Source organism: Plecotus auritus, assembly GCF_963455305.1.
Source record: "Plecotus auritus genome assembly, chromosome: 5".
Taxonomy (NCBI): domain Eukaryota; kingdom Metazoa; phylum Chordata; class Mammalia; order Chiroptera; family Vespertilionidae; genus Plecotus; species Plecotus auritus.
In genome coordinates, this window is record NC_137776.1 from 98,672,642 (window position 1) to 98,698,742 (window position 26,101).

Consider the following 26,101-nt stretch of genomic DNA (forward strand, 5'->3'; position numbering starts at 1 on the left):
CCTGAGAGCTCCCAGACTGCGAGAGGGCACAGGCCAGGCTGGGGGACCCAACCCCCGACCCCCGAGTGCACGAATTTCATGCACCAGGCCTCTAGTTGTAAATAATGCTGCAATGGACATATGAATGTTTTTGTTTTAGTGTTTTGGGTTTCTTTGGATAAGTACCCAAAAGTGGAATTGCTGGGTCATTCTTTGCCTCTTGTTATTTAAAGTCTATTTTGTCTGGTATAAGTATTGCTATCCCAGCTATTTTGTTTGTTCCAATATTCATGAAATACCTTTTTCCATCCCTTTATTTCAGTCTGGGTGTATCTTTTGAACTGAAGTGGGCCTCTTGTAGATAGCACATGTAAAGGTCTTGTTTTGTTATCCCTTCAGCCACTGTATGTCTTTATTTTATTATTTTTAATCTTCACCCAAAGACATGCTTAGAAAGAAGGGAGAGAGAGAGAAACATTAATTGGTTCTCTTCTGTACATGCCCCCAATGGGCATTGAACCTGCAACTTAGGTATGTGCCCTGACCATGAATCGAACTGCAACCTTTTGATGCAGAGGATGATGCTCAAACATCCATTTAAATTTAAAGTAATTGTTGATAAATATGTATTTATTGCCATTTTAGTTTCATAGTTTTAATTTTTTTCTTCTTCTAAAAGAAGACCCTTTAACATTTCATATAATACTGGTTTGATAGTGATGAACTCCTTTAGCTTTTTCTTGTCTGGGAAGCTCTTTATCATTCAATTCTAAATGACAGCTTTGCAAGGTAAAGCAATCTTGGTTGTAGTTCTTTTCTTTTCATCATTTAGAATATTTTTTTGGCAATTCTTTCTAGCCTACAAAGTTTCTGTTGAGAAATCAGCTGACAGTCTTATGGGAGCTCCCTTGTAGGTAACTAACTGCTACTTTTAAGATTCTTTCTGTCTTTAACTTCTGGCATTTTAATTATGATGTGTCTTGGTATGGGCCTATTGGGTTCATCTTGTTTTATACTCTCTGTACTTCCTGGACTTGTATGTCTTTTTTCTTCACAAGGTTAATGAAGTTTTCCATCATTTTTTTCAAATAGGTTTTCAATTTCTTTCTCTCTCTCTCTTCTCCTTCCTGCACCCCATGATGTGAATGTTGGTACATTTAAAGTTGTTCCAAAAGCTCCTTAGTATAGCCTGAATTTTTTGGATTATTTTTTCTTTTTAAGTATATTTTTATTTATTTCAGAGAGGAAGGGAGAGGAAGAGAGAGATAAAAACATCAATGATGAGAGAGAATCATTGATTGGCTGACTCCTGCACACCCCACACTAGGGATCAAGCCTGCAACCCGGGCATGTGCCCTGACCAGTAATCCAACCATGACCTCCTGGTTCATAAGTGGATGCTCAACCACTGAGCCACACTGGCTGGGCTGACTTCTTTTTTATTTTTGCTGTTCTGATAGGGTGTTTTCTGCTTCCTTATCTTCCAAATTACTGATTTGATTCTCTGATTTATTTATCTATTCTATGATTGATTCCCTTTATGCATTCTTTATTTTAGTTATTATACTCTTCTTTTCTGGCTGGCTCTTTTTTATGTTTCCTATCTCTTTATAGAAGTTCTCACTAGTTCTTCTCCTCTTCCCCTGTGCTCATTGAGCAGCCTTATAACAAGTGTTTTGAACTCTGCATCTGATAGATTGCTTGTCTCCATTTTGTTTAGTTGTTTTCCTGGAGTTTTGTTCTGTTCTTTCATTTGGAACATGTTTCTTTGCCTCCTCAATTTGGCAGACTCCCTGAGTTTGTTTCTATGTATTAGGTAGAGCTGCTGTGTCTCCTGGTCTTGGTAGAGTGGCCTTGTGGTGTCCAGGGGGCCCTGTGGTGCAACCTCCGTGGTCACTCACACTGGGCACTCCAGGTTCACTCCTCTTGTGGGCTATTTGCACCCATCGGTAACAATTGAGCCTTGGATGCTGTTGGCACATTAAGGGAGGTATTTACTCCCAGTCTGATTGGCTTCAAGGGCTGGCTACAACCACAGCAGAGGATTTGCTGTGCAGGGGCTGATGTCTAGAGCAGGACTCACGTTAGCAGGGCTCTGATGCCAATGAGTCTGTCTTAGAAGTATGTCACTCATGGCCCTAGCTCAGCCGTGGGCAACGGCCCGCAGGCCGGATCCGGCCCGTTCGGCTGTTCTATCTGGCCCGCGGAGCCGAAAGAGCGGAGGGTTCTCTTGCTCTCCCCTCTACTCCTTTACTTTGAATTTATATTAGTTCACACAAACACGCCATCCATGCTTTTGTTCCGGCCCTCTGGTCCAGTTTAAGAACCCATTGTGGCCCTCGAGTCAAAAAGTTTGCCCACCCCTGCCTAGCTGGTTTGCCTCAGTGGATAGAGCATCAGCCTGCGGACTAAAGGTTCTGGTTAAGGTTGCAGGCTCGATCCCCAGTAAGGGGCGTGCAGGAAGTAGCCGATCAATGATTCTCTCTCATCATTGATGTTTCTCTCTCTCTCTCTTTCCCTCTCCCTTCCTTTCTAAAATAAAGAAAAATGTATTTTTTTAAAAAGAAAAATATGTGTGTCACTCATGGAGGAGGTTGGGTGAGGCTCTGGAGAAGTTGTCTTCTGGGTGAGCTGGCTCTGGGACCTCCCAGGAGATGCAGTTCCAGGTCAACAGCTGCCTGTACCCTGCTTGGGCCGCCCGGCAGGAGCTACAAAGCAATCTGCAGTTGGCTGCTACTTGTGCTGGGCTTGGCAATGCCAGGGAAAGGCCAAGCTGTAAAAGGCTCTCTGCTCCTTGCTCCCTCTCCTCTCCTCTGGTATGCCCATGATTCTCAGTTTTCCTAGATCTGACTATGGTCTGCTTTGATGTGGGTTTATTTGCATTTATCCTGTTTGGAGTTGGCTCAGTTTCTTGAATCTGTAGGTTTATATCTCTTGCTAAGTTTATGAGCTTTTTAGCTATTATTTCTTCTAGCACTTTTTCAGCAACGCCTCTTTCTTTTTTCCTTCCGGGACTCCAACAACACAAATATTAGGTCTTTTGTTGCAGTTCCACTGGTGCCTGATGCTCTGTTCCTTCTCTTCCAGTCAATTTCCTGTTTTTCAGGATGTATAATTTCTACTGCTATATCTTCAAGCTCATTGATTCTTTTCTCTCTTCTTTTCACTGTGTGCTGAGGTTCTTTTTACTCATTGTGGTATTTTCAACTCTAAAATGTCAATTTGGTTCTACTTTATTTCTCCTATTTCTTTACTGAGACTTTCTATTTTATCATTAGTTTCAAGTGAGCATTGTTGGGGCATTTTTTATAATGGCTAATACCTCTGTCATCTCAGTGTTGGCCTCTGTTGATGGTCTTTTCTCATTCAAGTTGATATTTCCCTGGGTTTTGGACATTTTGCATATTATGTTATAAGAATTATATGTCTTGTTTAATTATACACTTTTAGCTATCTTCCTCTGACACCGTTCTGGCAGGGGAAGCGGGTGGCGTGTTTACTGTCTAAGAGGGTGAGATCCAAGTCCTCCACAGAGCCTCCGGTGACTGCTGCTGGCTGGGGGTAGAGTCCTAGCTGCCCATGGGCGTCCGCTGACACCACTCTGGCTGAGAGGACATAAATGCCTCGTTACTGCCCCCAGGGCGGCCTCCACTGATCCCAGAGGGAAAGGAATAGCCTTGTTACTGCTGAGGGAGATGGAGCCTGATTCTCCACTGGGTCTTCTCTGACACCACTCCCACATGAAGGGAGAGGGACCCCCATTACAAATGGTGGTGGGGATCCAGGGTCCCCCAGTGGTTTTCACTGACACTGTGGGGGGTGGGTCATTATGGCACATAAGGATGGTTCCTATGCAGCCTTCTTGGACATGCCCTGGAGAGGGTGGGGGTCTGGGCTCCCACGGGCACTCTCTGGTGCAGGCACCACAGCTGTTTCTGAGGTGCTTCACTGGAGTAGACTGGCTGTGACCTGACAGCTTTCTGTCTGCTGACCTGCTTCTTCCCGGACCTTTTGGTGGAGAAAGAAGGCTTACCTTGGGGCTTTTCTGCTCTGTGCCATGGCCATTTCTGGATTGCTGACTTCTTCAGCTCCTAGTCGGGGGTATATGAGGCAGAAAGAAAAACCCCCAAAAGTTACCTCTTGTGTTCTTCCTTTGCTCTGAAGTCTCAAGCTGGTCTACCTTCTTCCCTTTTCAAAGTCTTCTTATGTTTGCTTTATATATACTGTCCAGGGCTTTTAGATGTCGTCAGGAGGAGTAATAGGCAAAAGTGTGCCTACTCCATTCTCTTGGACACGATCCATTGATGATTGATGGTGTTGTTGTTGTTATGGCCTTAAAAAAGGCAGAAACAGGAGTTCTTCAACTCCAGGACGGCGACACTGGAGTGTATAGCTTTCTGTTGTGGGGCTGTCCTGGGCGTTGCAGGGTGCTGAGCAGCATCCCTGGCCTTCACTCACAGATGCTGGCAGCACCTCCTCCCAGCCCTTCACGGCAACCAAACCTCTCTGCCATATTGAGAAGGAGACAGGTTATTTTTAGATAATTCAGTTATTTACTTTGACCTCATATTAGAATCATCTGTGTATATACATGCACCAAACTATTACATAGATATGCACATATTCAACAAAAATTCAGACTTAATTAGAGTGGGTGGGCCACAGACATCAGTAAGTATTGAGGTTCTCCAGATGGTATTTTCTTATCCCCCCTCCCCAAATTTTATTGAGATATGATTGTCATGGAGGACGGCGTGAGTTATATGTCGGGAAATGAGGACCACGATATGTGTCATTAGCATCCACCCTTTCAGCTAAATCTGAAAAAGAAATGTTTTCCTGTGATAAGCACTGAGGACTGACTTGTAACGACTCTCACATGTACCAGGTGCAGTGCTGGCTACAGTCCTGCTATGCATTAGTTCCATCCCTAACCTGGAAGTCCCCCCCACCGTCCCCCGCCCCACTCCCTGCAGGTGATTTTAAATGTCTGAGATCTACTGTTCTAAACCCAAGAAAATACCCTAACATTATTAGAAGTGATAAGGAAACAAAGTTAAGTGTGAAATAAAAGGTACACTCGTGTGTGCCAGGTTCCCCCAGGGGTCCCCCCAGAGGCCCGCCCTCCCACGCAGGGAGCAGCGGGGGGAGCTGGGCCTGGGAGGCTCCCTCTGCTTGGTTGGCCCACCGAGGAGCCGCTCATGACAATGGGGCTGCTTGCTGGCCGAAGCCTGGCTTAGTGAGCAGGGAGGGCAGTGTCTGGCCAGGAGTAAAGCGTTGGCCACGCGTTTTGTCCCATCATAAATCTAGGGGTGGGGGGGTGGGGATGTTCTGGATTATTCTAAAAGGTGGCCTGCCCTCATCCACAGTGGCAGTTATGGGCAGTGGACATAAGTCCTGACCTGTCTCTTGGCTCACAGAAGAGAATTATTGTATGGGTTTATCTTCCCCAACAGTTCCTTAGACGTCTTCCATTCAAAAACAGTGTTTACCCACAGACTTAAAAATGTCTGAGCTGTACACACCTCTCACCTGCAGTCTCCTTCTAGGCAGGAGTTTCTGCAGCAGCGACAGGCCGCTGTGAGCCTGCAGGCCGCATGGAGAGGCCACCGCACCCGACAGGACTTCAAGCTGGTAGGAGAGCTCGGTGGGCCTGCGGAAGGGGCGGGGGGTGGGGAGGGGGGGGGAGGGCGGCCCATGACACAGCCAGGGAAAGGCTGTTTATCTGAGCTGAGAGCTGAGGCAGGAAGGCCCCTCGCAGGTCGCAGCCACGGCCACGGCGCTGCCTGCAGAGTGGACATGGCATCCCCGCAGCGGGAGGGAGCTGGCCGCCTCTGAAGTAATTAATGACTATTGTTCCCAATTCCCAGGCTACAGAATAAGCAAGTGGATTGATTATTCTCTGTCCCAAGCACTTCAGAATTTTTGTCTTGGGCACAGACACTGCTAATGAGTGTCTGCTCAGCGAGTGAACCAGGGCAACCTTGACCTTGTTGGGCCTCACCAGACTGCTTGCCTTTGTCATGTGACTGTGGTTGGGACATGCAGTAGTCACATCAGCAAAACTGAACCCAGGCCTGTCCACGTTCCACCTCACAAAGGTGTAAAGGTGGCTGACCAGGACACAAAGGCTGCGGGCCCACTGCTTCGTGTGCATCATTCTCTTTATCATAAACCAACCTGAAGCGCAGAGGGTTAAGCTATTTTCCCCAGAGCACGGATCCAGTTAGCAGAAGAGCTGGAGTTGGCCCCTTAGCTGAAGCATGGCCCACGCCCAGCCCTCCGGTTGGGCTTGGAGAGACCAGGGAGGCTCCTCTGGGCTCAGGGCCTCTTGTGGCCCCAAGCATGTTGGCAGCATACAGGGGTGTTCATCAGCTTATTACCTCTTCCTTGTTTCAAAGACGCCTGCGGGGTCAGCGGATGGTGCTGGCACACAGGTGCTAGCGCCTGAGAAATCGTGGGTGGCAGTCAGTGGTCGGTGCGAAAGGCGAGGCCTCTGGGATTCCATCACCCACTGAGGTCCACACGGTTTTCCATCACCGCCTCCCAGAGACACCGTCACTCACACCATCTCACCAGCACTGCTTCGCCCCTGTTCGCAAGCCAGGCTCTATCCTCAGTGCCGTAAAGCACTAAGCCATTCGCTGTGCATGCTCAGGTGCGCCCTCGCAAAAGCAGGAAGCTGCTGTGAGGCCGGTGGGAGGCCCTGCGAGAGCCACCGACTCCCGGGTCGTGGGACGGCCATCCCTGGGCAGCCCGCCCTCTGGCCCAGCCCCTATGAGCATGCATCTCTCTTGCTCCTCAGATCTTCTTAGGGTTTGAGCGCCTGCAGGCCATCGCCCGGAGCCACCTGCTGACCAGGCAGTACCAGGCCGCAAGGCAGAGAGTGGTCCAGCTGCAGGCGCGCTGCAGGGGCTACCTCATGCGCCAGCAGGTCCAGGCCAGGAGGAGGGCAGTGGTGGTCATCCAGGCACATGCCAGGGGTATGGCCGCCCGGCGGAACTTTCGGCAGCAGACAGCCAATGTAGGTGTGCACTGCCTTCTGAGCAGGTGGGACTGGCTGGGCCCGGGGGGGGGGGGGGGGGGGGGGCGGGCACAGGCAGGAGGAGTGAGCGGGTGGGACTGGCTGGGCCGGGGGGGGGGGGGGGGGGTGGGGGGGCGGGCACAGGCAGGAGGAGTGAGTGGGTGGGACTGGCTGGGCCCGGGGGCGGGGGGGGGGGCGGGCACAGGCAGGAGGAGTGAGCAGCAGTGTGGGCCCCTCACCAGACAGTCCTGCCCCTCCTTGTTCAGAGATAACTGCAGCCGGCCCTCATGCTACGCCCCCGCCCGGGTCAGGACAGCCCCAGGTCAGGACAACTCCTGCGTCAAGACTCCCCTGGGTCAGGACACCCCCGGGTCAGGCAGCAGGACAGGCTTCTACTAGAACCTGGAGACCGAGCCCCCGGGCCCCTCTGTTTGGCCTTGGGGATCGTTCCCAGCAGGGCTGTGGTCGTCTGGAAGGCGCAGTGAGCTGGGGAGGCCCCAGGTCCTGGTTACGGGGCCGTGGCATGACAGCCCAGGGCCGAGAAATGCCAAGAGAAGCTTTGAGTGTCTGGGCAGGAGAGACAGGGAGTGGGCAGTATTGCCTGATCCCATTTGCCCCAGAGGGCACCTGAGACCAAGCCTCCATCAGCTGGACACTGTGAGAAGGAAGAGGGGTTACGATGGAAACGAGGCGCACTGAGCAAATCACTTACAGTGCCCAGGGCAGGGAAGGGCATCACCCTCGGGTAGGTCGCAGCCTGCTTCTGCACCAGGTGACCCAGCAGGCACACACCAGCCCGCCTGGCAGCGGCTGGGTGCTCTCTGAATAGAGGACCAGGCAGGCTGAGCCTCAGTGTGAAGCAAGGTTCAGAGGCCCTGGATTTGAGGCCGTGCCTTGGGGAGCATGGGGGGCAGGACAGACAGCAGCCTCTCTGTCTCTGGACCTGACTCTCCGCTGGGGCAGGAAGAGCCCGGGCTGGTTGATCTCTAGTCACTCGCTGTTGAAGTCTAGGATTTTAGAGGAAAATCACGGGTTTGGATAGATGATGGCCAGAGCAGGGGATTGGGCTTCTTAAGGCGCTTGCCCAGCAGGGCCTGTGCTAACCTCTGCCTGGCCTGCATGCAGGGGCTGCTGGCCACCCCCACCCACCAGCAGCCGGGCCCCAGGGCTCCAGCCGCCAGGAAGCGCAAGTCAATCTATGACACTGTCACCGACACCGAGATGGTGGAGCAAGTGTTTGGCTTCCTCCCATCCATGATCGGGGGGCAGGAGGGCCAGGCCCCATCCCGCTTCGAGGTAAGATGGGCCCTGTCCTTCAAGGTCCAGCCGGGCCGGGCCGGGCCCAGCAGTCCAGACCTGTTGACCTCTGGGCTCACTGAGAAGCAGACTCAGCGGGGAGCTGGCAGGGCGGGTGCAGGAGTGTGCTCTGTGGTCCTGGGTGGCCGTGCAGAAAAAGGGGAGAACAGGGCTCTAGGTCTCACGTTCCCAGGTAAGCAGGGTTCTTACCTGCCAGGTCTTACTTCCTAGGACCTTTCATATGCACATGCTGCTGGGCGGCTCTCCCCGGAGGCTGACCCCTTCCCAGGGCACTGGGGGCTGTGCTTTGCAGTGTGGCTGGGCCCTGAGGCTGGGACTAGGGGCTGGAGGAGGAAGCGTGTCTGAGGGGCGGTGCGACGGGAGGCCAGCAGCTCCCAGGCCGTCCTGCTGCCGCACCACACCTGCTCATGACCTAGGCACCCCCACTCATGCCTGTCCCCCCACCATGCACACACATGCACACAATACAGGCATACCCCATCTGATCAGTTGGGGCGGCTGGGACCTCCTCACCGAGGACTGAGGGCAGGGGGAGGGCGAGGAGTGGGAGTGTCTGGAGCAGCAGTCACCAACCTTTCGGACCTCACGCACCAGCAGTGGTCCGCGTCACACTGGTTGGCGACTGCTGGTCTAGAGCCAGGTCTTCAGGCCGAGGCGCGAGGGCTGTCAGGTGGCTGAGATCACACAAGGCCTGTGCCTCACATGGCAGCCCAGGGGCCCACTGGGGCGGGGGTGGGGGTGGGAGGTCTCAGACACGCGGGGCCGTGGGGAGCAGCACATGGCTCTGCACCGGTGCGCAGCCAGCACACGGTCTCGGGGCTCTTGGCCCTGACGTGCCGCCTCTGCAAGCACCGCTCAGAGAGGAAGGCGATGCTTGCTCTCCTCCTCGCGGCCCAGGACCTGGAAACGGAGTCTCGGAAGCTGCCTGAGGTGGACCTGGACGCGGTCCCCGCGGTGGAGGGGCCCGAGGACGACAGGGACGGCCTGGCCGAGTACAGCTTCCCCAAGTTTGCTGCCACCTACTTCCAGAAGTCAGCCAGCCACACACACGTGCGGAAGCCCCTGCGGTACCCGCTGCTCTACCACGAGGACGACGCCGACTGCTCGGTACCGCAGCCTCTGGTTTCAGCGGCTCAGGGCCCCCCATTCCCCCCGCCTCCGACCCCACGTCTGCACTGTGGTTCAGAGCAACAGGAGGGGCAGGTCCTGGGCCTGGCTGCGCAGGGTCCCAGCAGGCCTCTGTCTCCCTGCCTGCAGGCCGCCCTGGCTGTGTGGAGCGTCATCCTGAGGTTCATGGGCGACCTCCCGGAGCCCATGCTCTTCGCCAGAACGCGGCCGGCCCAGGACGCCGCGGGCAGGGAGGGCAGTGTCCAGCCTCCACAGCACGGATCTGCACAGGTACATGGGCGAGGGTGGTGGCAGAAAAGGGCAGACACCCTCCAGGCACCCACCAGCCCAAGGCCCCAGAGGAGGCAAGGCACAGAGCCCCCCATCAGCTCACCCTGCAGCCGCTGAGCCAGCTCCAGCCCCGGAGCCCGTCTTGAGTCGCACTCAGCAGCTCAGGACCTCTTCAGTCACATGGTCATTGCTGGGGAGGGCCCAGGCTCTGGTCCTTGGGTTCCACTCGAACAGGACTCACACGCATGTAACAGCGCTAACAACAGTTGTTAGCGACGGCAGTGTGCTGGGTGCCAGCTGCTTCTCTGAGCCAGGTCTCGGGCGCCAGGCCTGCAAGGCAGGGGTCATCGTGTTGACTTTAGCGAAGAACTGAGCAGGGAAGTGAGCCGCTGCCAGCTCCCCGGGAACACGGGGACAGCGCTGGGCCAGTGCACTCACGACCACGCTCTCAGCCAGCGCCCTCTGACGGAAGGTGAACTGACGTTCCATTTGGGTCAGACGTCCTCCCTGGGGCCTCGTTTCATGATGTCATCTTAGATGAACCACCCAGACCGGCCCACAGGAATTTCCCAGCAGCCTCAGCTCGCGGCGCACTGGCAGCCAGAGCCCACACTGCCCGTGGTCAAGTCCCAGTGCAGACTGACTGCAGAGAGCTCTAGGGGGACCTATAGCCCAGGGCGCCCTATAGCCCAGGGCACCATGGCTAGAGGGGCCTGGAGCACATGGAGGTTGCCCCAGCGTGGGCTGGGCAGTGTCCCCGTGACCTAGCACTATACAGCCCCCCGAAGCCGCCTAGGACAGACCCTTACCTCACACCGTCTCTGAGGACCAGGCAGTGAGCTGGGCAGGCCTGCTCTTGGAGTCACACACCACGGGGGGTGGGGGGGGCAGGACAGCAGGAGGCAAGAGTCCCTGGGCCACCTGGGAGGCTGGCACCCTGGGGGCGACCTGGGCAGTCACGCCAGGGCCTGGGAGTGTGGCAGGCTGGCTTCCCAGTCAGACCTCACGTTTTCATTTAAAAGTCCATTCTTCATTCAATGAAGTGATTTTGCACTTCTGTCAAGGATCGGTTGTGCAAATTTGTGGGTTTATTTCTGTGTCTCTCTTCTGTCCTATGGGTCCTATGGGTCGATGTGTCTGCCCCTGCCAACGCCGTGCTGTCTGTCGGCTGCAGGCATACACTATCTTAAAGCTGTGCACACCGAGTCCTCCTGCCTATTACTCTCTTTCAGAATTGATTTTGCTATTCTAGGTGCCTTGCCTATCCATATACGTTTTAGAATAATCTTGCCCATATCCACAAAAATTACCTTGCTGGTGTTTTGATAGGAGTTTTGTTGTGTATCAGTTTGAGGAGAATTGACATCTCTGCTCTGCTGAGTCTTCCAGTCCAGGAGCTCCATTTATGTGAATCTTCTTTGGTTCCTTTCACCAGGGTTTTGTAGTTTTCAGCACATATGCCCTACACATGTTTTTTTATATTTGCACATAAGGGTTTTTAGAGATTATAAATGACTATATGTATATTTATATATAAACAGTACCCTCGATTTTTTCAGACCTCAATTTAATGGACTTTGGATTTAACAGACAAAATTTCCAGTCCCTATGTCATATGTCATAGAAGAAGAAGAAAAAAAGATAAAAAATTTGAACAATAAAATGGCAATAAATACATATCTATCAACAATTATATTTAAAAATCAAAATAAATGAACAAGGAATCTAATGAACAAAATGAACTGATAAATAAAATAGAAACAGAGGCATGGAAACATGGAACAGACTGATGAAACTCAGAGGGAAGGGGGAGGAGGGGCAGGAAGAGATTAACCAAAGAACTTATACACATATAGGGATTACTGTGGACACAGACAATAGCGTGGTGAGGGCCTGGGGCGGGGCGGGAACTGGGTGGAGGGGGATAGTAGGGGGAGAAGGGGACATCTGTAATACTCTCAATAATAAAGATTTTTTAAAAAGAAAATAAATAAATAAAAATGCTTTTAACCAAGATTTGCTTATAATTAAACTAGAGGCCTGGTGCACAGATTTATGCACCGGTGGGGTGCATAAACCGGCAGTCCAACATCCCAGAAGGGTCCCAAATTGCGAGAGGGCTCAGGGCAGGCTGAGAGACCCCACCAGTGCACAAAGTATGTATGTAAGATCTTTGGTTAATCTCTTCCTGCCCTCTCCCCTCCCCTCTGAGATTCATAAGTCTGTTCCATGTTTCCATGCCTATGCATTGAGTGTCTGCCCCTGGTGGTCAGTTCACATCATAACTACCAGTCAGACACTTAGCATATTAGCCTTTTATATATATAGATTAACAGGGGTTTTTTTGTTGTTTTTTTTTTTATCATTTTAAACTAATTTTAATGAATAGGTCATATGTTGGAAAAAACACTGCAGTAATTTTGCCGACATGAATAAATATTACATATCTACAGCTAAAGTCTACATATTTAAATCCAGGAGTCATTGCTCTTAAACAGTGTTCAGGAATGATTAGCACGTGATCACATGGCATCATGCTCAGTAACTGGTTCTGTTGTCTTTTTTTTTTTAAATAAATCTTTATTCAGATTATTACAATTGTTTCTCCTTTTCCCCCCATAGCTCCCCTCCACCCAGTTCCCACCCCACCTTCTGCCCTTACCTCCCCGCCACTGTCCTCATCCATAGGTGTATGATTTTTGTCCAGTCTCTTCCTGAACGCCCCCATACCCCTTTCCCCCTGAGAATTATCAGTCCAATCCCTTTCTATGCCCCTGATTCTATTATATTCACCAGATTATTCTGTTCCTCAGGTTTTTAATTCACTTGATTTTTAGGTTCACTTGTTGATAGATATGTATTTGTTGCTCATAATTTTTATCTTTACTTTTTTCTTCTTCCTCTTCTTTAAGAATACCTATCAGCATTTCATATAATACTGGTTTGGTGGTGATGAACTCCTTTAGCTTTTTCTTATCTGTGAAGCTCTTTATCTGCCCTTCAATTCTGAATGATACCTTGCTGGGTAGAGTAATCTTGGTTGTAGGTTCTTGCTATTCATCACTTTGAAAATTTCTTGCCACTCCCATCTGGCCTGCATAGTTTCTGTTGAGAAATCAGCTGACAATCGTATGGGTGCTCCCTTGTAGGTAATTAACTGTTTTTCTCTTGCTGCTTTTAAGATTCTCTCTTTGTCTTTTGCTCTTGGCATTTTAATTATGATGTGTCTTGGTGTGGTCCTCTTTGGATTCCTTTTGTTTGAGGTTCTGTGCGCTTCCTGGACTTGTAAGTCTATTTCTTTCACCAGGTGGGGGAAGTTTTCGGTCATTATTTCTTCAAATAGGTTTTCAGTATCTTGCTCTCTCTCTTCTTCTGGCACCCCCATAATTCTGATGTTGGTATGCTTGAAGTTGTCCCAGAGTCTTCTTACACTATCTTCAACTTTTTGGATTTTTTTTCTTTTTTCTTATTCAGTTGAGTGTTTTTTGCTTCTTTGTATTTCAATTCTTTGACTTGATTCTTGTGTTCCTCTAGTCTGTTGTTGGGTCTCTGTATAATATTTTTTATTTCAGTCAGTGTATGTTTAATTTCTAGTTGGTCCTTTTTCATATCTTCAAGGGTCTTGTTATATTTATCGGCCTTTTCTAGGATATTCTTGAAAAGCCTTATAACCGTGGTTTTGAATTCTATATTCAGTCGTTTGTTTTCCTCCATTTCTTTCGTTTGTGATCTGTTTCTTTGACGTCGCATTTTCACTGCTTCCCTGAGTTGGTAGGGTAGATTTGTGTGCTAGGTTTCCTATATGGCCCAGGGGATCAGCTTCCCCAGTTAACCTGAAGTGGATACTCTTGGTGCACCCCTTTGTGGACTGTGTATACAGCCTTGTTGTAGTTAAGTCTTGATTGTTGTTGGTATCACTGGGAGGAATTGACCTCCAGGCAAGTTGGCTGTAAGGATCAGCTGTGTCTACACTGGGAGAAGTTCTGTGCTGGAGACAGCCTTATAGGATTAGACTTGCCAAATTGCAATAGCCTCTGTGCTCAGCTTGGATGGGGTGGAGTCTCAGGGCGGAGCAGACAGTCTTGGCTTCCAGTAAGCCTTGCCCTTGCGCGCGCGTGTGCACGCTTCCAGACCTCTGCCTTCCCTGGCTCCTGGGTCTCCGCCCAAGAGTCCAGATTCCCCCCCGTAAGAGCGTGGGTCCCCAGGGGCTCGCCTGGAACTGGGGTTCAGTGCAGTCAGAACTGGGGTTCAGTGTAATCAGGAGCTTCTGACTCCCTTCTGCTAGGGAAAGCCTGTGGCAACCTCCACAGTCTTTGTGCACACTGGCGCGCACGCCTCCAGACCCCTGCCCTCCCGGGCTCCCCGGGTCTCCAAGTCTCTGGGTGCCTTTCTCTCTACTTGACAGTCCAGACTCCCCTTGTATGAGCCTGGCTCCACAGGGTTTTGCCCGGGACTGGGGTTCAGTGCAGTCAGAACTGGGGTTCAGTGCGGTTGGGGGCTTCTTTCCACCTTCAGCCAGAGAAAGTCACCAGGCTCTCAGCCGTCCTTCCTCTCTGCGCGCACAAAGACCCTTTGCCGTACCTCCAATTCTCTGTGAGCTTTTCTCTTTCCTTCTAGTTGTAGAATTTCCACTCAGCCAGCTTTTTCTGTGGTTCTGGATGGTGTCCGTTCTGTCTTTTAGTTGTAGTTTTGAAATTGTTGTGCGGGGCAGCAGTTTAGGTGTTTACCTCTGCCGCCATCTTGGTTTCTCCTTGGTTCTGTTGTCTTGTGGCATGACTTCTGCAGCAGTTTTAACTCATGTTGGCCCACGTCCCCATGTGCGCTAAGCCACGCACATCCCCCAGCTGTGTGCTTTTGCATTTACTAGATCTATTCAGTATAAATTTAAAATGACAATAAAACATATAGAAAACTTTTCTGTGAAATTAAACTTTTCATACATAATTATAATTACACAGATGTGTCTATATAAGTAAAAACAGGTAAACTAACTAATTTGTCAATTTTTTAATATATGGATTTGGAAAGCCTACTTTACTATATAACAGACTTTCAACTTTAATAAACACACCCTTGCTTGACTTAGTCAATTACATCGAGGTTTTACTGCATATACACACACACACACACACACACACACACACACACACACACTGAGTGGCCAGATTATGATGATCTCTGAACGCATAATAATCTGGCCACTCAGTGTATATCCTATATAATAAAAGGCTAATATGCAAATTGTTCCCTCGACCAGGAGTTCGACCAGCAGGCAGGCCGGCCAACCGCCCATGTCCCCTCCCTCTGGCCAGGCTGGCCGGACCCCACCCATGCACAAATTCATGCACCAGGCTCTAATATATATACTGAGTGGCCAGATTATTATGCATTCAGAGATCATAATAATCTGGCCACTCAGTGTGTGTGTGTGTGTGTGTGTGTGTGTGTGTGTGTGTGTGTATTAGAGGCCTGGTGCATAAATTCATGCATGGGTGGAGTCTGGCCAGCCTGGCCAGGGGGAGGGGACATGGGCGGTTGGCCGGCCTGCCTGCTGGTCGAACTCCTGGTCGAGGGGACAATTTGCATATTAGCCTTTTATTATATAGGATATACACCGAGTGGCCAGATTATTATGCATTCAGAAATCATAATAATCTGGCCACTCAGTGTGTGTATAAATATATAGCTATAGATGATAGATATAGATGATGTAGAGATAAAGATAGAGATATTTAAAAGAGAGAAAGAAACATTCATTGCCTCCTGCACGTGCCCCAATTGGGGATCGAACCTGCAACCTGGGTATGTGACCTCACCAAAAATCAAACCCAACACCTTTTGATTAACAGGAGGATGCTCCAACCAACCGAGCCACACCAGCCAGGGCTAACTGGCACCATAGTTTTAATTTTGGCATTGGCATGTTCATTGCTAGCATAGAAAACTATAATTTATCTGATGAATTGACTTTGTATCTTGCAATATTGCTGAACTTGCTTATTTTTTTAAATATATTTTTTATTGATTTCAGAGAGGGAGAGGGAGAGATAGAAACATCAATGATGGAGAGAATCACTGATGGGCTGCCTCCTGCACCTCTCCCCCAACTGGGGATCGAGCCTACATCCCGTGCATGTGACCTGACCAGGAATCAAACTGTGACTTCCAGGTTCATGGGTTGACGCTCAACCACTGAGCCATACTTGCTGGCTGAACTTGATTACTTTTTATAGATTTCTTGGAGTTTTCCATGTAGACAGTCATGTCATCTGCACCGAGGGACAGCTGATGTGGCACATTCTATCTCTGTGACAAACCAGCTTCCCCATCCAGAAGCCGGTGCCCAGCCCTGGGAATAGCTGACCCTGCCCAAGCCCCGTCCTCGCTGTGCTCTAATTTTGGCAGCGACTTCTCAAGGCACTGTCAAGACCAGGTGTGACCTTTGCCTGAGGAGAAAGCTGGTCCTAATGGCCCCACAACCGAGATTCTTTTGCTACCCTGGCAGGGCCCCCCCTTGCCGTGGGCAGAGCATGTCCAATTCATTCGCCCAATTTTCACGGAAGATGAGCATGGCCTGGGCCGTCTGGGGCCTGGGCTCTGACCCCGCCTGCCGAGAGGGCTCTCCTGGTGACGGGTTCAAGCTCTGGAGTTGTAGAGGTCCTGACCCTCCCGGGGCTCAGGCCTGCCCTCGCTTGGTGTCCTCGCCAGGAGAGAGGATTTTACTGAGCACATATAAGTGTTGCCAAACTCAGCAGAGATGAGGGACTGCGTGGCGCTTTTTAACTTGAGTAGGAAATGGCTGGAGAGAGACACTCGCTCCACCCTAGGTGGCTGTCAGGTCAGGTGCCGCCTGCGGTGCTGCCTGGTTCACCTTCACTCACAAACTCTCCATCCACAGAGGCCCAGCCTCAGGGACAGAAGGACCAAGGACATCTCCTCCATGAAGCTGACACGCTCCTCCCAGGTCACGGGCCAGGTGAGCCCAGGGCCCGAGCTCCCCGCTCTGCACCCACAGGGTTCCAGGCTTGGCTTCTCCAGCCCCCTTGAGCCCGGCCCTCCCTCACAGTGGGAGAGGCACAGCGGTCCTGATGCCATCGGTGATTTCCAGGTGGCGAGCCAACTGAATATTGGAGAAGAGGCCTTTGAGTCTGAGGGCTCCCTCTCCAATCGACCCATGTCCAACCTGGAGAAGGTGCACTTCATTGTGAGCCATGCCCTCCTGCAGCCCAGCCTCAGGTCAGTCCCACTCACCTCAGCCCCTTTCAGAACACCGGCCCCTCACTGCCTCTCAGCCCACAGCCACAGCCTCCCCTCTGCTCTCTACCTGCAAGACACCCCCTGCTCACTGCTCCCTGCCTGGGGCCTGCACACTGGGCTCAGCACAGCAGACAGTATACTGTCAAGGGCCCTTTACTTGCTCTGAGGAAACCCCTGGGGAAAGCCTGATGACACTAACCAGGCACCTCTTCCAACGTAGTTGGTTCTATTGGTAGTTCTCTGATCGCTCCTCCTCGCTGGCCTCCACCCCTCCAGCGAGGCAGACGAGGACACGCTGCGTCCCAGTGCCTGCACTGTGGGTCCCGCAGCTGACCCGCAGGCACTTTAAGCATCGCTGGCCTGCAGCTGGGGCTGGCACTCTCTCAGGGACCCCGTGAGGCCCCCACCACAGCCTCTGGCTGCGGGGCTCCTCTGGAGCGCTGGGCTGCCCCTCGTGTGGGATCTCGAGACACGGAAGCTCAGCTCCTTCAATGACTTCCCGTGCCCTACGTGCTCTCTTCGCCTTGGCCATCACGGGAGCTTGTGCCGCCTCACGTGGATAGGCAGACAGCTCCATCTGTAGTGGCAATCTCCTGGGCCCCTCATGCCCGCTCATTTGGACGCGTGCAGATACTCCTAGGAATTCCCTTCCGGGAACAGCCTGGTACGGGTCTCGTTTCGCTGATGAGGCTGAGAGGGCAGAGGGCTGAACTGGCCATGAGAGCAGATGGGGCACATCTCTCCCCAGCTCTGTGTTCAGTGGCATCAGGTTGGCAGCTTGAAGTTGGCATTAATAGGAATATGTGTGCCCAGAAATGGGCCAATGTGTGAATCAGGGCGCCCCCCAGGGGAGCTGGCTGTTAAACACCAGCACCCCGCTGAGTGTTCGGGACAGATGCTGGCCTCTGGACATGTGAGGTTGGAAGGGTGAGGGCACTTTAGTAAGGATGGAGACTCGATAAAGTGGGGAAGGACCAGAAGGGTCCCCTCCCAAAGAGAAGACAGATGCCTGTGAGGCTGTGGGGACGGGGAGGTCCGGAGGGAGGAGGGCGGGTTCTCCTGTGAAGCCCGCTTTCCGCTGCAGTGGTGGTGGGTGCCTGCATTCGGGGAGGGGAGGGCTTCGAGGCAGAAGGAGGAGGTGTGACGTAGCTGTGAAGTTGGGCAAAGGAGAGGTCCGGTCACGCAAAGGTCTGGGCTGCTGAGGTCAGGGCTGTGGCTGGAGACCCCTGGGCCCTCCCTGTATCCGTGCCCCACATGAGAGGGCCAGGGGTGCAGCCAGGAAGCAGGCGAGGAGGCTGGAGGTCCCCCTTGGCCATGGCTACACTTAGGGGCGTTGCAGGAGCTGTGCACCCACTCACCTGCCCCTTCTCCTCCGAGCCAGCCTGCAACCTGTGTCTGTCTTTCAGGGATGAGATTTACTGCCAGATCTGCAAGCAGCTGTCAGAGAACTTGAAAACAAGCAGCCTTGCCCGGGGCTGGATCCTGCTCTGCCTCTGTCTGGGCTGCTTCCCACCCTCTGAGAGGTTCATGAAGGTGGGCTGGACCAGGGCAGGGGGGTGGGGGGGGAGGACAAGGGCAGGGGGGGGGTGGAGGGCAGGACCAGGGCAGAGTGGGGTGGGGGTGGGGAGGGCAGGGTACATGGGAGGATGCGTTGGCCCTGGGCCATGGCGCATTCCAGAAATCCTGGGTTATGGCCCTGTTCTTCTGCTTCTACTGGCCAGGATGGTCAGTGCCCATGCTTCTCGGGGCCTCAGTTTCCCCCTTATGTAAGAGAGGACTCCAGACCTGGCTTTCCAGCCCCTGCTTAGGGTCTGCAGTTCACTTGGTCTGGGCACCAGGATGGCTCCTCTGAGGAGACGATGAGAGGGTAGATGCCAAGAGGAAGGACCCAGGAGGAGCGGGCAGAGTGTCTCTGGGCCCCTAGAACTGAAAATGGAGGTGGCCGGGTGGAGTGGGGTCGAGGCACTGGGCTCAGTGGTTTATGCCTTTGGTCCATCTCACAAACATCATATGGAGGAAAGGCGGAGAATCCAAAAGTCATCCCAAACCCAGAGGCCCCTTCCGTGACTGTCTCGGGCCTTTTGTGGCGTCGTAGTGTCAGCCTGTGGTCACACAGAAACCTCCTCGCTGTCTCGCGTGTCCCTTTGGGGACAGCAGGAAGCGTGGTTGCCCACTGTCTCCCCGGCACTACGGCCTCCCGACACCAGAAAACTCCCAGGCTGCATCACCTCACAACGTCTCTGAAAAGGTTTTCAACACATTTTACCAAACATGAAATTTTGAACATTTGAACAGTTGATTTTGAACATCAACTCCTGTGTGTTTCACTGTCTCCACAAGTGTCTTCCCATGTTACCACTTTCCCTAAGTGCCAGCTTTGATGCCACCACGGCAGCTGTCCTGGACAGTGTTTAGCTTGTGGATGGACATTTGGGGCCACCTTCCAATTGCTTGTCACCATAAACACCACAGCCAGTGTGGCTTGGTTGGTCGGAGTCATCCTGTGCATGGAGAGGTCGCCGGTTCAACTCCTGGTCAGGACATATGCCTGGGTCACAGATGCCATCCCCAGTCAGGGCACATGCAGAAGGAAACTGATATCTCTCTCTCACTATCTCCCTCTCTCGCCCTTCCTCTCTGTAAGATGCCTTTAGGAGAGGTCTGAATTATTGGGTCAAAGAGTGTGCACATTTTAAAATTATGTACTATTTAAAACATTGACAAATTGATCCTAAGAAATGCCCAATTTATATTCCTTCTCATCTATATATATAAAAGCCTAAGTGACCATTGCAACCAAACAGACGACTGAACAGGCTGCATGGGGCGACCAGGCCCGCAGTGGGGGGGGGGGGTGCAGTTGGGGGCGACCAGGCCATCAGAGGGGGGCAGTGAGGGGTGACCAGGCTGGAAGGGGGGCAATTGGGGGCAACCTGGCTGGCAGGGGAGGGCTTTGTGGGTGACCAGGCCAGCAGGGGGCAGTTAGGGGCGATCAGGCAGGCAGGCAGGCAGGTGAGCAGTTAGGAGCCAGTGGTCCCGGATTGTGAGAGAGATGTCTTAGGCCCCCAGGATCGGGACTAAACCAGCAGTTGGACATCCCCCGAGGGGTCCCATATTGGAGAGGGTGCAGGCTGGGCTGAGGGGACCCCCTCCCCGTGCACAAATTTCATGCACTGGCCCTCTAGTGTTATATAAGAACGTGCTTTGTCAATGCTGAGTATTATCATTTTAAAATTTATAATTTTCCCAGCTTTATTGGGATACTAGAGGCCTGGTGCACGAAATTCATGCACGGGGGTGTGTGTCCCTCAGCCCAGCCTGCACCCTCTCCAATCTGGGACCCCTCAAGGGATGTCCGACTGCCCGTAGGATCCCGGTAGGATCAGGCCTAAATGGGCAGTCAGACATCCCTCTCACAATCTAGGACTGCTGGCTCCCAACTGCTCGCCTGCCTGCCTTCCTGATTGCCCCTAACTGCTTCTGCCTGACAGCCTGATCACCCCCTAACCACTCCCCTGCCAGCCTGATTGATGCCTAACTGCTCCCCTGCCAGCCTGTTTTCCCCTAACTGCCCTCTCCTGCAAGCCTGGTTCCCCCCAACTGCTCTCCCCTGAAGGCCTGGGTCCACCCCCCCCAATTGCCCTTCCCTGCAGGCCCAGTCGCCCCCAACTTTGCTCCTCTGCCGGCCTGATCACCCCTAACTGCCCTCCCCTACAGGCTTGATCACCCCCAATTGCCCTCCCTTGCAGGCCTGGTCCCTCCCAACTGCCCTCCCCTGCTGGCCTGATCCCTCCCAACTGCCCTCCCTTGCAGGCCTGGTCCCTCCCAACTGCCCTCCCTTGCTGGCCATCTTGTGGCAGCCATCTTGTGTCCACATGAGGGCAGGATCTTTGACCACATGCGGGCAGCCATCTTGTGTGTTGGAGTGATGGTCAACTTGCATATTACTCTTTTATTAGATAGGATAATTGGCATGACAATAGGAGTCCAGGGTGTACAGTGAGTGCTTGTATGTCGGCGGATACTGCACGGCCGCACAGCAAGGCCCACACACCCTCACCTCACAGATGAGAATGACTGCGACGCTAGAATCCATCTGGGCGGGAAGTAGAAAGTGACCTGCCCTTTCCCCTCTGTGCCCACAGTATCTGCTGAACTTCATTGGTGAAGGGCCAGCCGGCTACGGGCCCTTCTGTGCCGAGCGCCTGAGACGCACCTACACCAATGGGGTTCGCACGGAGCCCCCCACTTGGCTGGAGCTGCAGGTAGGGGCCTGCTGGAGTGGGAGATGGTCAGGGTGGGATGGTGTCAGCTCCTGCGGCTCTTCAAGCCCAGGTTTGGGGGTGCCTTCTTGGGTCCTGCCAGCGGGAAGCATGTTCTTGGGCTCTTCCACCCACTTGGGGAGCTTCTGAGCCATGGCCCCTGTGAGCACTGCCCGGCTGGGCCTCCCAGGCGAGGCCACAAGTGCCCTCCCAGTTGTCAGGCATGTTCCATGGGGCCCTGCTAGTGAGCACTGACGTGTGGGTGGCTGCTGATGCTTTCCTAAAGGAGGCAGCGGTCGCTGTCATCCTTGGGGCGTGGGCCGCACCATGAGTACCCCGAGATCTCAGGAGGGTCCTGCAGACCCGGGCGGGTGAGGGCACCTCAGGACCCCCAGAAGCCCTCACACCCCATGTCTGGTGGTGCCTGTACTGGGGTCCCCTTCTGTCCCCTCCTTCTTCCTTATCGAGCTGCTCGGCCCGAGCCCTGGGCTGCACGTGCACTGGTGGCCACTGTCTGGGTGCTCACGCCCTGTTGTGCACACGCAGAGGGAATATGGCTCCCAGGTGTCAGAATGTTCCAGAGTCCAGGACGGGGCAACTGCCATGGGCTCTTCTGAGCCTCTGATTCTCAGCCACTCGGGTCCCAGAGCTCAGGGTTCCCATGGGGGTGCTGCCCGCTGGCTGCACTCCGAGGACAGCACTGGGCAGCCTGCTCTTGCCCCACCGTGACCATAGGGCAGCAGCCATCTCTTTCGGCCAGAACTCTGGGGCGAGAAGGGAGCAGGAGTGTGGCAGCGCCGGCCCGGGTGCCAGAGCTCCGGCAGGCAGCGGAGTGGGCCCTGGAGCCCAGGGACTGCCTCGCCTTCCCCAGGCTGTCAAGTCCAGGAAGCACATCCCGGTGCACGTGGTGCTGGCGACGGGGGAGAGCCTGACAGTCACCGTGGACTCGGCCTCGACCTCGCAGGAAGTCTGCCTGCACATCGCCCGCCAGCAGGGCCTCCGCGACCACCTGGGCTTTTCCCTCCAGGTCGCCGTGTATGACAAGGTGCTGGGCAGCCCCTCCATCCTCCACCCCAGCGCGCTCCCCGGCCAGCTCAGCCAGGAGCCACACAACCCGGCTGCTGCTCTTCCTCCCAGTGGCCAACACATGTGCACACACTTACACACTCACCACACATTCGCAGATATGCAGTCACACATGCACACACTCACACATGCACATTCTCATACATACACACGAATGCACATACACTCTTGCATGCACACACTCACACACATACACATATACACTGAGTGGCCAGATTATTATGATCTCTGAACGCATAATAATCTGGCCACTCAGTATATATATTAGAGGCCCGGTGCATGAATTCGTGCATGGGTGGGGTCCGGCCAGCCTGGCCAGGGGGAGGGGACATGGGTGGTTGGCCGGCCTGCCTGCTGGTCGAGGGGACAATTTGCATATTAGCCTTTTATTATATAGGATATACACTGAGTGGCCAGATTATTATGTGTTCAGAGATCATAATAATCTGGCCACTCAGTGTATACTCACACATACACACTTATACACACACATTCACACTCACACACAAACACATACATTCACATGAACACATTCTTTCATACACTTACACACATCCACTCACAGATATACACATACACACACTCTGTCATGCACACTCACTCTTACACACACATGCACACTCTCTCACACATACATGCATTCACACTCTCACACACATGCATACATTTTCTCAAACACTCACACACACATACATACACATAAACACTCTTAGACTCACACATATACACACATGCACACATTATCACACACGCATATACACTCACACACACGCATACACACTCTCGCTCACACACACATGCATGCATATACTCTCACATACACTCTCACACACACATGCGTGCATATACTCTCACACACATATACACTCACACACACATACACACTCTCACACATATGCACACTCTCACACACACACACTCTCTCACACACATACATGCATGCACACATTCTCTCACACACACATGCCTACACACACAAACTCTCACAAAAATGCTTCATCACCAGGCACCTGTCCTCCTGGCCGACACTCCCCTGCTCCACCTGGGGAGGCCCGTGGCGGCCCTCGGCCCAGTGCCCCCTGCATGTCTTGCCAGCCCCTCACCTGAGCGGCCCCCACACAGCCACCCCCAGGAGCCCACATGTCCTACCCACCCGCACTATGGGGACAACACCCATGCAGCAGATGCGAGGGCCCCACGGCCAGCCCCACCGGACCCACGTCCTCACCCACCCAGATGCCCAGTCTCAGCCTCCCTCACGCCAACCAGCGAGTTCAGGGCACCACCTCCACTGGGGGCCAGTGGGAGGAGTGAGGGAGCGACAGACAAGCCAGATCCCTGTGTGGAGGAGCCCACGTGGATGGCTGAGCGCAGGCATCCCCGGGGCTGTGCACAGCGCCCTGACCGCAGGCCCGTCTGCCTCAGTTCTGGTCCCTGGGCAGCGGGCGCGACCACGTGATGGATGCCATTGGCCAGTGCGAGCAGCTGGCACGGGAGAGGGGCGACAGCGAACGCCAGTCGCCCTGGCGCCTCTACTTCCGGAAGGAGTTCTTCAGCCCCTGGCACGACCCCCGCGAGGACGCCGTCAGTACCGAGCTCATCTACCGCCAAGTCCTCCACGGGGTCTGGTCCGGCGAGTACAGCTTCGACAGGGTGAGGAGCACCCCCAGGGCTGGGGCTGGCGGTCCCCGGGCTGCGGGCGGCCTGGCTTCAGGGCTCTCCCGCCAGCCTCCATGTCCTCTTCCCTTGGACCATGGTGTGCTGGCGCCTCTGGGTCCATGTGCAGCAGCCGCAGGCCTCGCTAAGGGCAGCTGTTGGTGGGGTGGCAGGGCCAGCTTCGAGAACATGGCCTTGGTCTCCGGCCCTGGCTGAGCCCCCGTGCCTCCTCGGCCAGTGTGCCTGGACTCTCAGGCCCTCGTTCAGGAGAGCAGAGGCGGCCCGGGCTTCGTAGGCCCGGAGCATCGAGGAAAGGAGGGCATGCCAGAGGGCGGAGAGACCGAGCCCCTGTGCCGTCACCCCTCCAGCTGTCAGGGAGGATGGAGCAGTGGGCAGGGAGCCAGGGCTGGCCCGGCCCCGAGGGTAGCAGCTGCAGGAGAGCAGGGTGACTGGACCCCATGGGCACTGGAGCCAGGACTGAGTCTGGGTCTCGCAGACCCACCCCCTGAGTCCTTGCAGAAGCCCTTCAGGGTGGCCCTGGCCACCTGTGACCCGTGAGGCCTGGGTGAGACAGGGTGCAGGCCTGGCCTGCACGCACCCCCGCAGTGATGTCAGGGTTCCGCCCAGGCCTCCGCCCTCGGGGCTCCCTGAGGGCTGGGGAGGAGCCCCCTGGCCCCCGAGGGCACAGGGTGGGTGCACCACTGGGTGGGGAGGGGCAAGTTCTGCCCAGCGGAGGATCAGGCCTGGCGGCTGCTCCTGCTCCAGGTTGGCCTGAGTGCTGGGCATGGCTGCTGGGGGTTGGGGTCACAGCCTCGCCCCTCACATGTCTGTCTAGCTCACTGGCACATCTGTCTGGCTGCAGGAGGAAGAGCTGGTGGAGCTGCTGGCCCAGCACTGCTACGTGCAGCTCGGCGCCTCTGCAGCGAGGGAGGCCGTGCAGGGGCTGCTGCCCAGCTGTGTGCCCCCGAAGCTGTACCGGACCAAGCCCCCGGAGCAGTGGGCTGGTCTCGTCACCGCCGCCCTCGCCCAGGTCAACCTGCGGGCCTGGCTCTCCCTTGGGGGTGGGGCCGGGGGGGGGAGGCCCGCCCCCTGGGCACAGGAACTTGAACTTGCCAGGGAGCACAGCTCTGCGGCCTCAGGTCTATCCAGGCCCCTTCCGTCAGCGCTGGTCACAGGCCTGGTCCACGCCCCACCTCCTTTTGAGTTGGCATCATGGGTCTGGATGGCTCATCCCACTGGTCTTGACCGCAGTGTCTGTCTGGGCCCAGCCTTTGGGCACAGGAGGGCACCACCCGGCTCTGCCCTGGCCCAGTCTTTCCAGCCTCCCTGCGCCCTGCATGCCTGGGGCCTGCGTTCATCCTTCCCGCCCCCACCCTCCCTGGCACATGGGCCAAGGGAACAGGACAGGGAGTAGGAAAGAGGACGACAGCTCAGTGCCGGCTGGCAGCCTGACACAGGGAGGCCCACACCGCCCCCCCACCATGGCTCCCGTGGCAGGAGCCACCCACGATCAGAGAAGGGCATTGAAGGTGACTAGGCTCAGGCTGCCCTCGAAGGCAGCCTGCGGAGGGCTGTGCAGGGCCCTGTGTGCCTCTGGTCTGGGAAATGCTATTGCTCTGTCCTGCTCAGAGGGAAGTCCTGCGGCAGGAAGCCTGGCTGTTTTAGCCAGTGTTTCCCACACAGACTGGGCCATGAAGCCTGTTCCACAGCCACTCGCATTCCTCAGACAGGCATTTGGGGAGCAGAGCCCCTCTTGGGTATGGGTGTTTCTCCCCAGCCTGAGTGGGTGCGTCTGCAAGAGAGGTGTGGGCTTTTCAGGGCTCAGGGGAGAGGGAAGGGGCCAGAGGCACACGGAACCTAAAGCACCATGAGTAAGTAGCGGCTTCGTAATTAGGGAGGGGAGGTAGGGGGAGGGTAAGGAATTGGGAAATTTCCCCTCACCCCTTTCTTTCCGAGGTGAATGTAGTTTCACTGATTTTTTTCATTAAACGCTTAAAGCGTACATTACCAATAAATCAGAAAATACATATGAGTAGGAGAGAAAAGTGAAATCATCATGAGGTCATCATGCTTAATATTGTGATATACACCCTCCCAGACTACTTTATTGACAGACACACTG

At 54.0% G+C, this 26,101-nt stretch overlaps 1 protein-coding gene across 2 annotated transcripts in view; it reads left to right on the plus strand.

Moving 5' to 3' along the window:
- MYO7B (myosin VIIB) overlaps positions 1–26,101 on the plus strand; it is a gene marked incomplete at its 5' end in the record, with an annotated part of 83,499 nt that overhangs the window by 47,570 nt on the left and 9,828 nt on the right. The window contains 12 exons of one of the 2 annotated variants that reach the window (XM_080667891.1): positions 5,529–5,613; positions 6,785–7,003; positions 8,129–8,299; positions 9,218–9,427; positions 9,578–9,718; positions 16,617–16,694; positions 16,827–16,954; positions 18,382–18,508; positions 21,121–21,240; positions 22,109–22,282; positions 23,749–23,976; positions 24,842–25,009. In XM_080667891.1, the coding sequence (XP_080524017.1) occupies positions 5,529–5,613; positions 6,785–7,003; positions 8,129–8,299; positions 9,218–9,427; positions 9,578–9,718; positions 16,617–16,694; positions 16,827–16,954; positions 18,382–18,508; positions 21,121–21,240; positions 22,109–22,282; positions 23,749–23,976; positions 24,842–25,009 (1,849 nt within the window). The remainder of the gene's footprint in view (positions 1–5,528; positions 5,614–6,784; positions 7,004–8,128; positions 8,300–9,217; positions 9,428–9,577; positions 9,719–16,616; positions 16,695–16,826; positions 16,955–18,381; positions 18,509–21,120; positions 21,241–22,108; positions 22,283–23,748; positions 23,977–24,841; positions 25,010–26,101) is intronic. The other variant, XM_080667892.1, reaches the window with a different exon arrangement.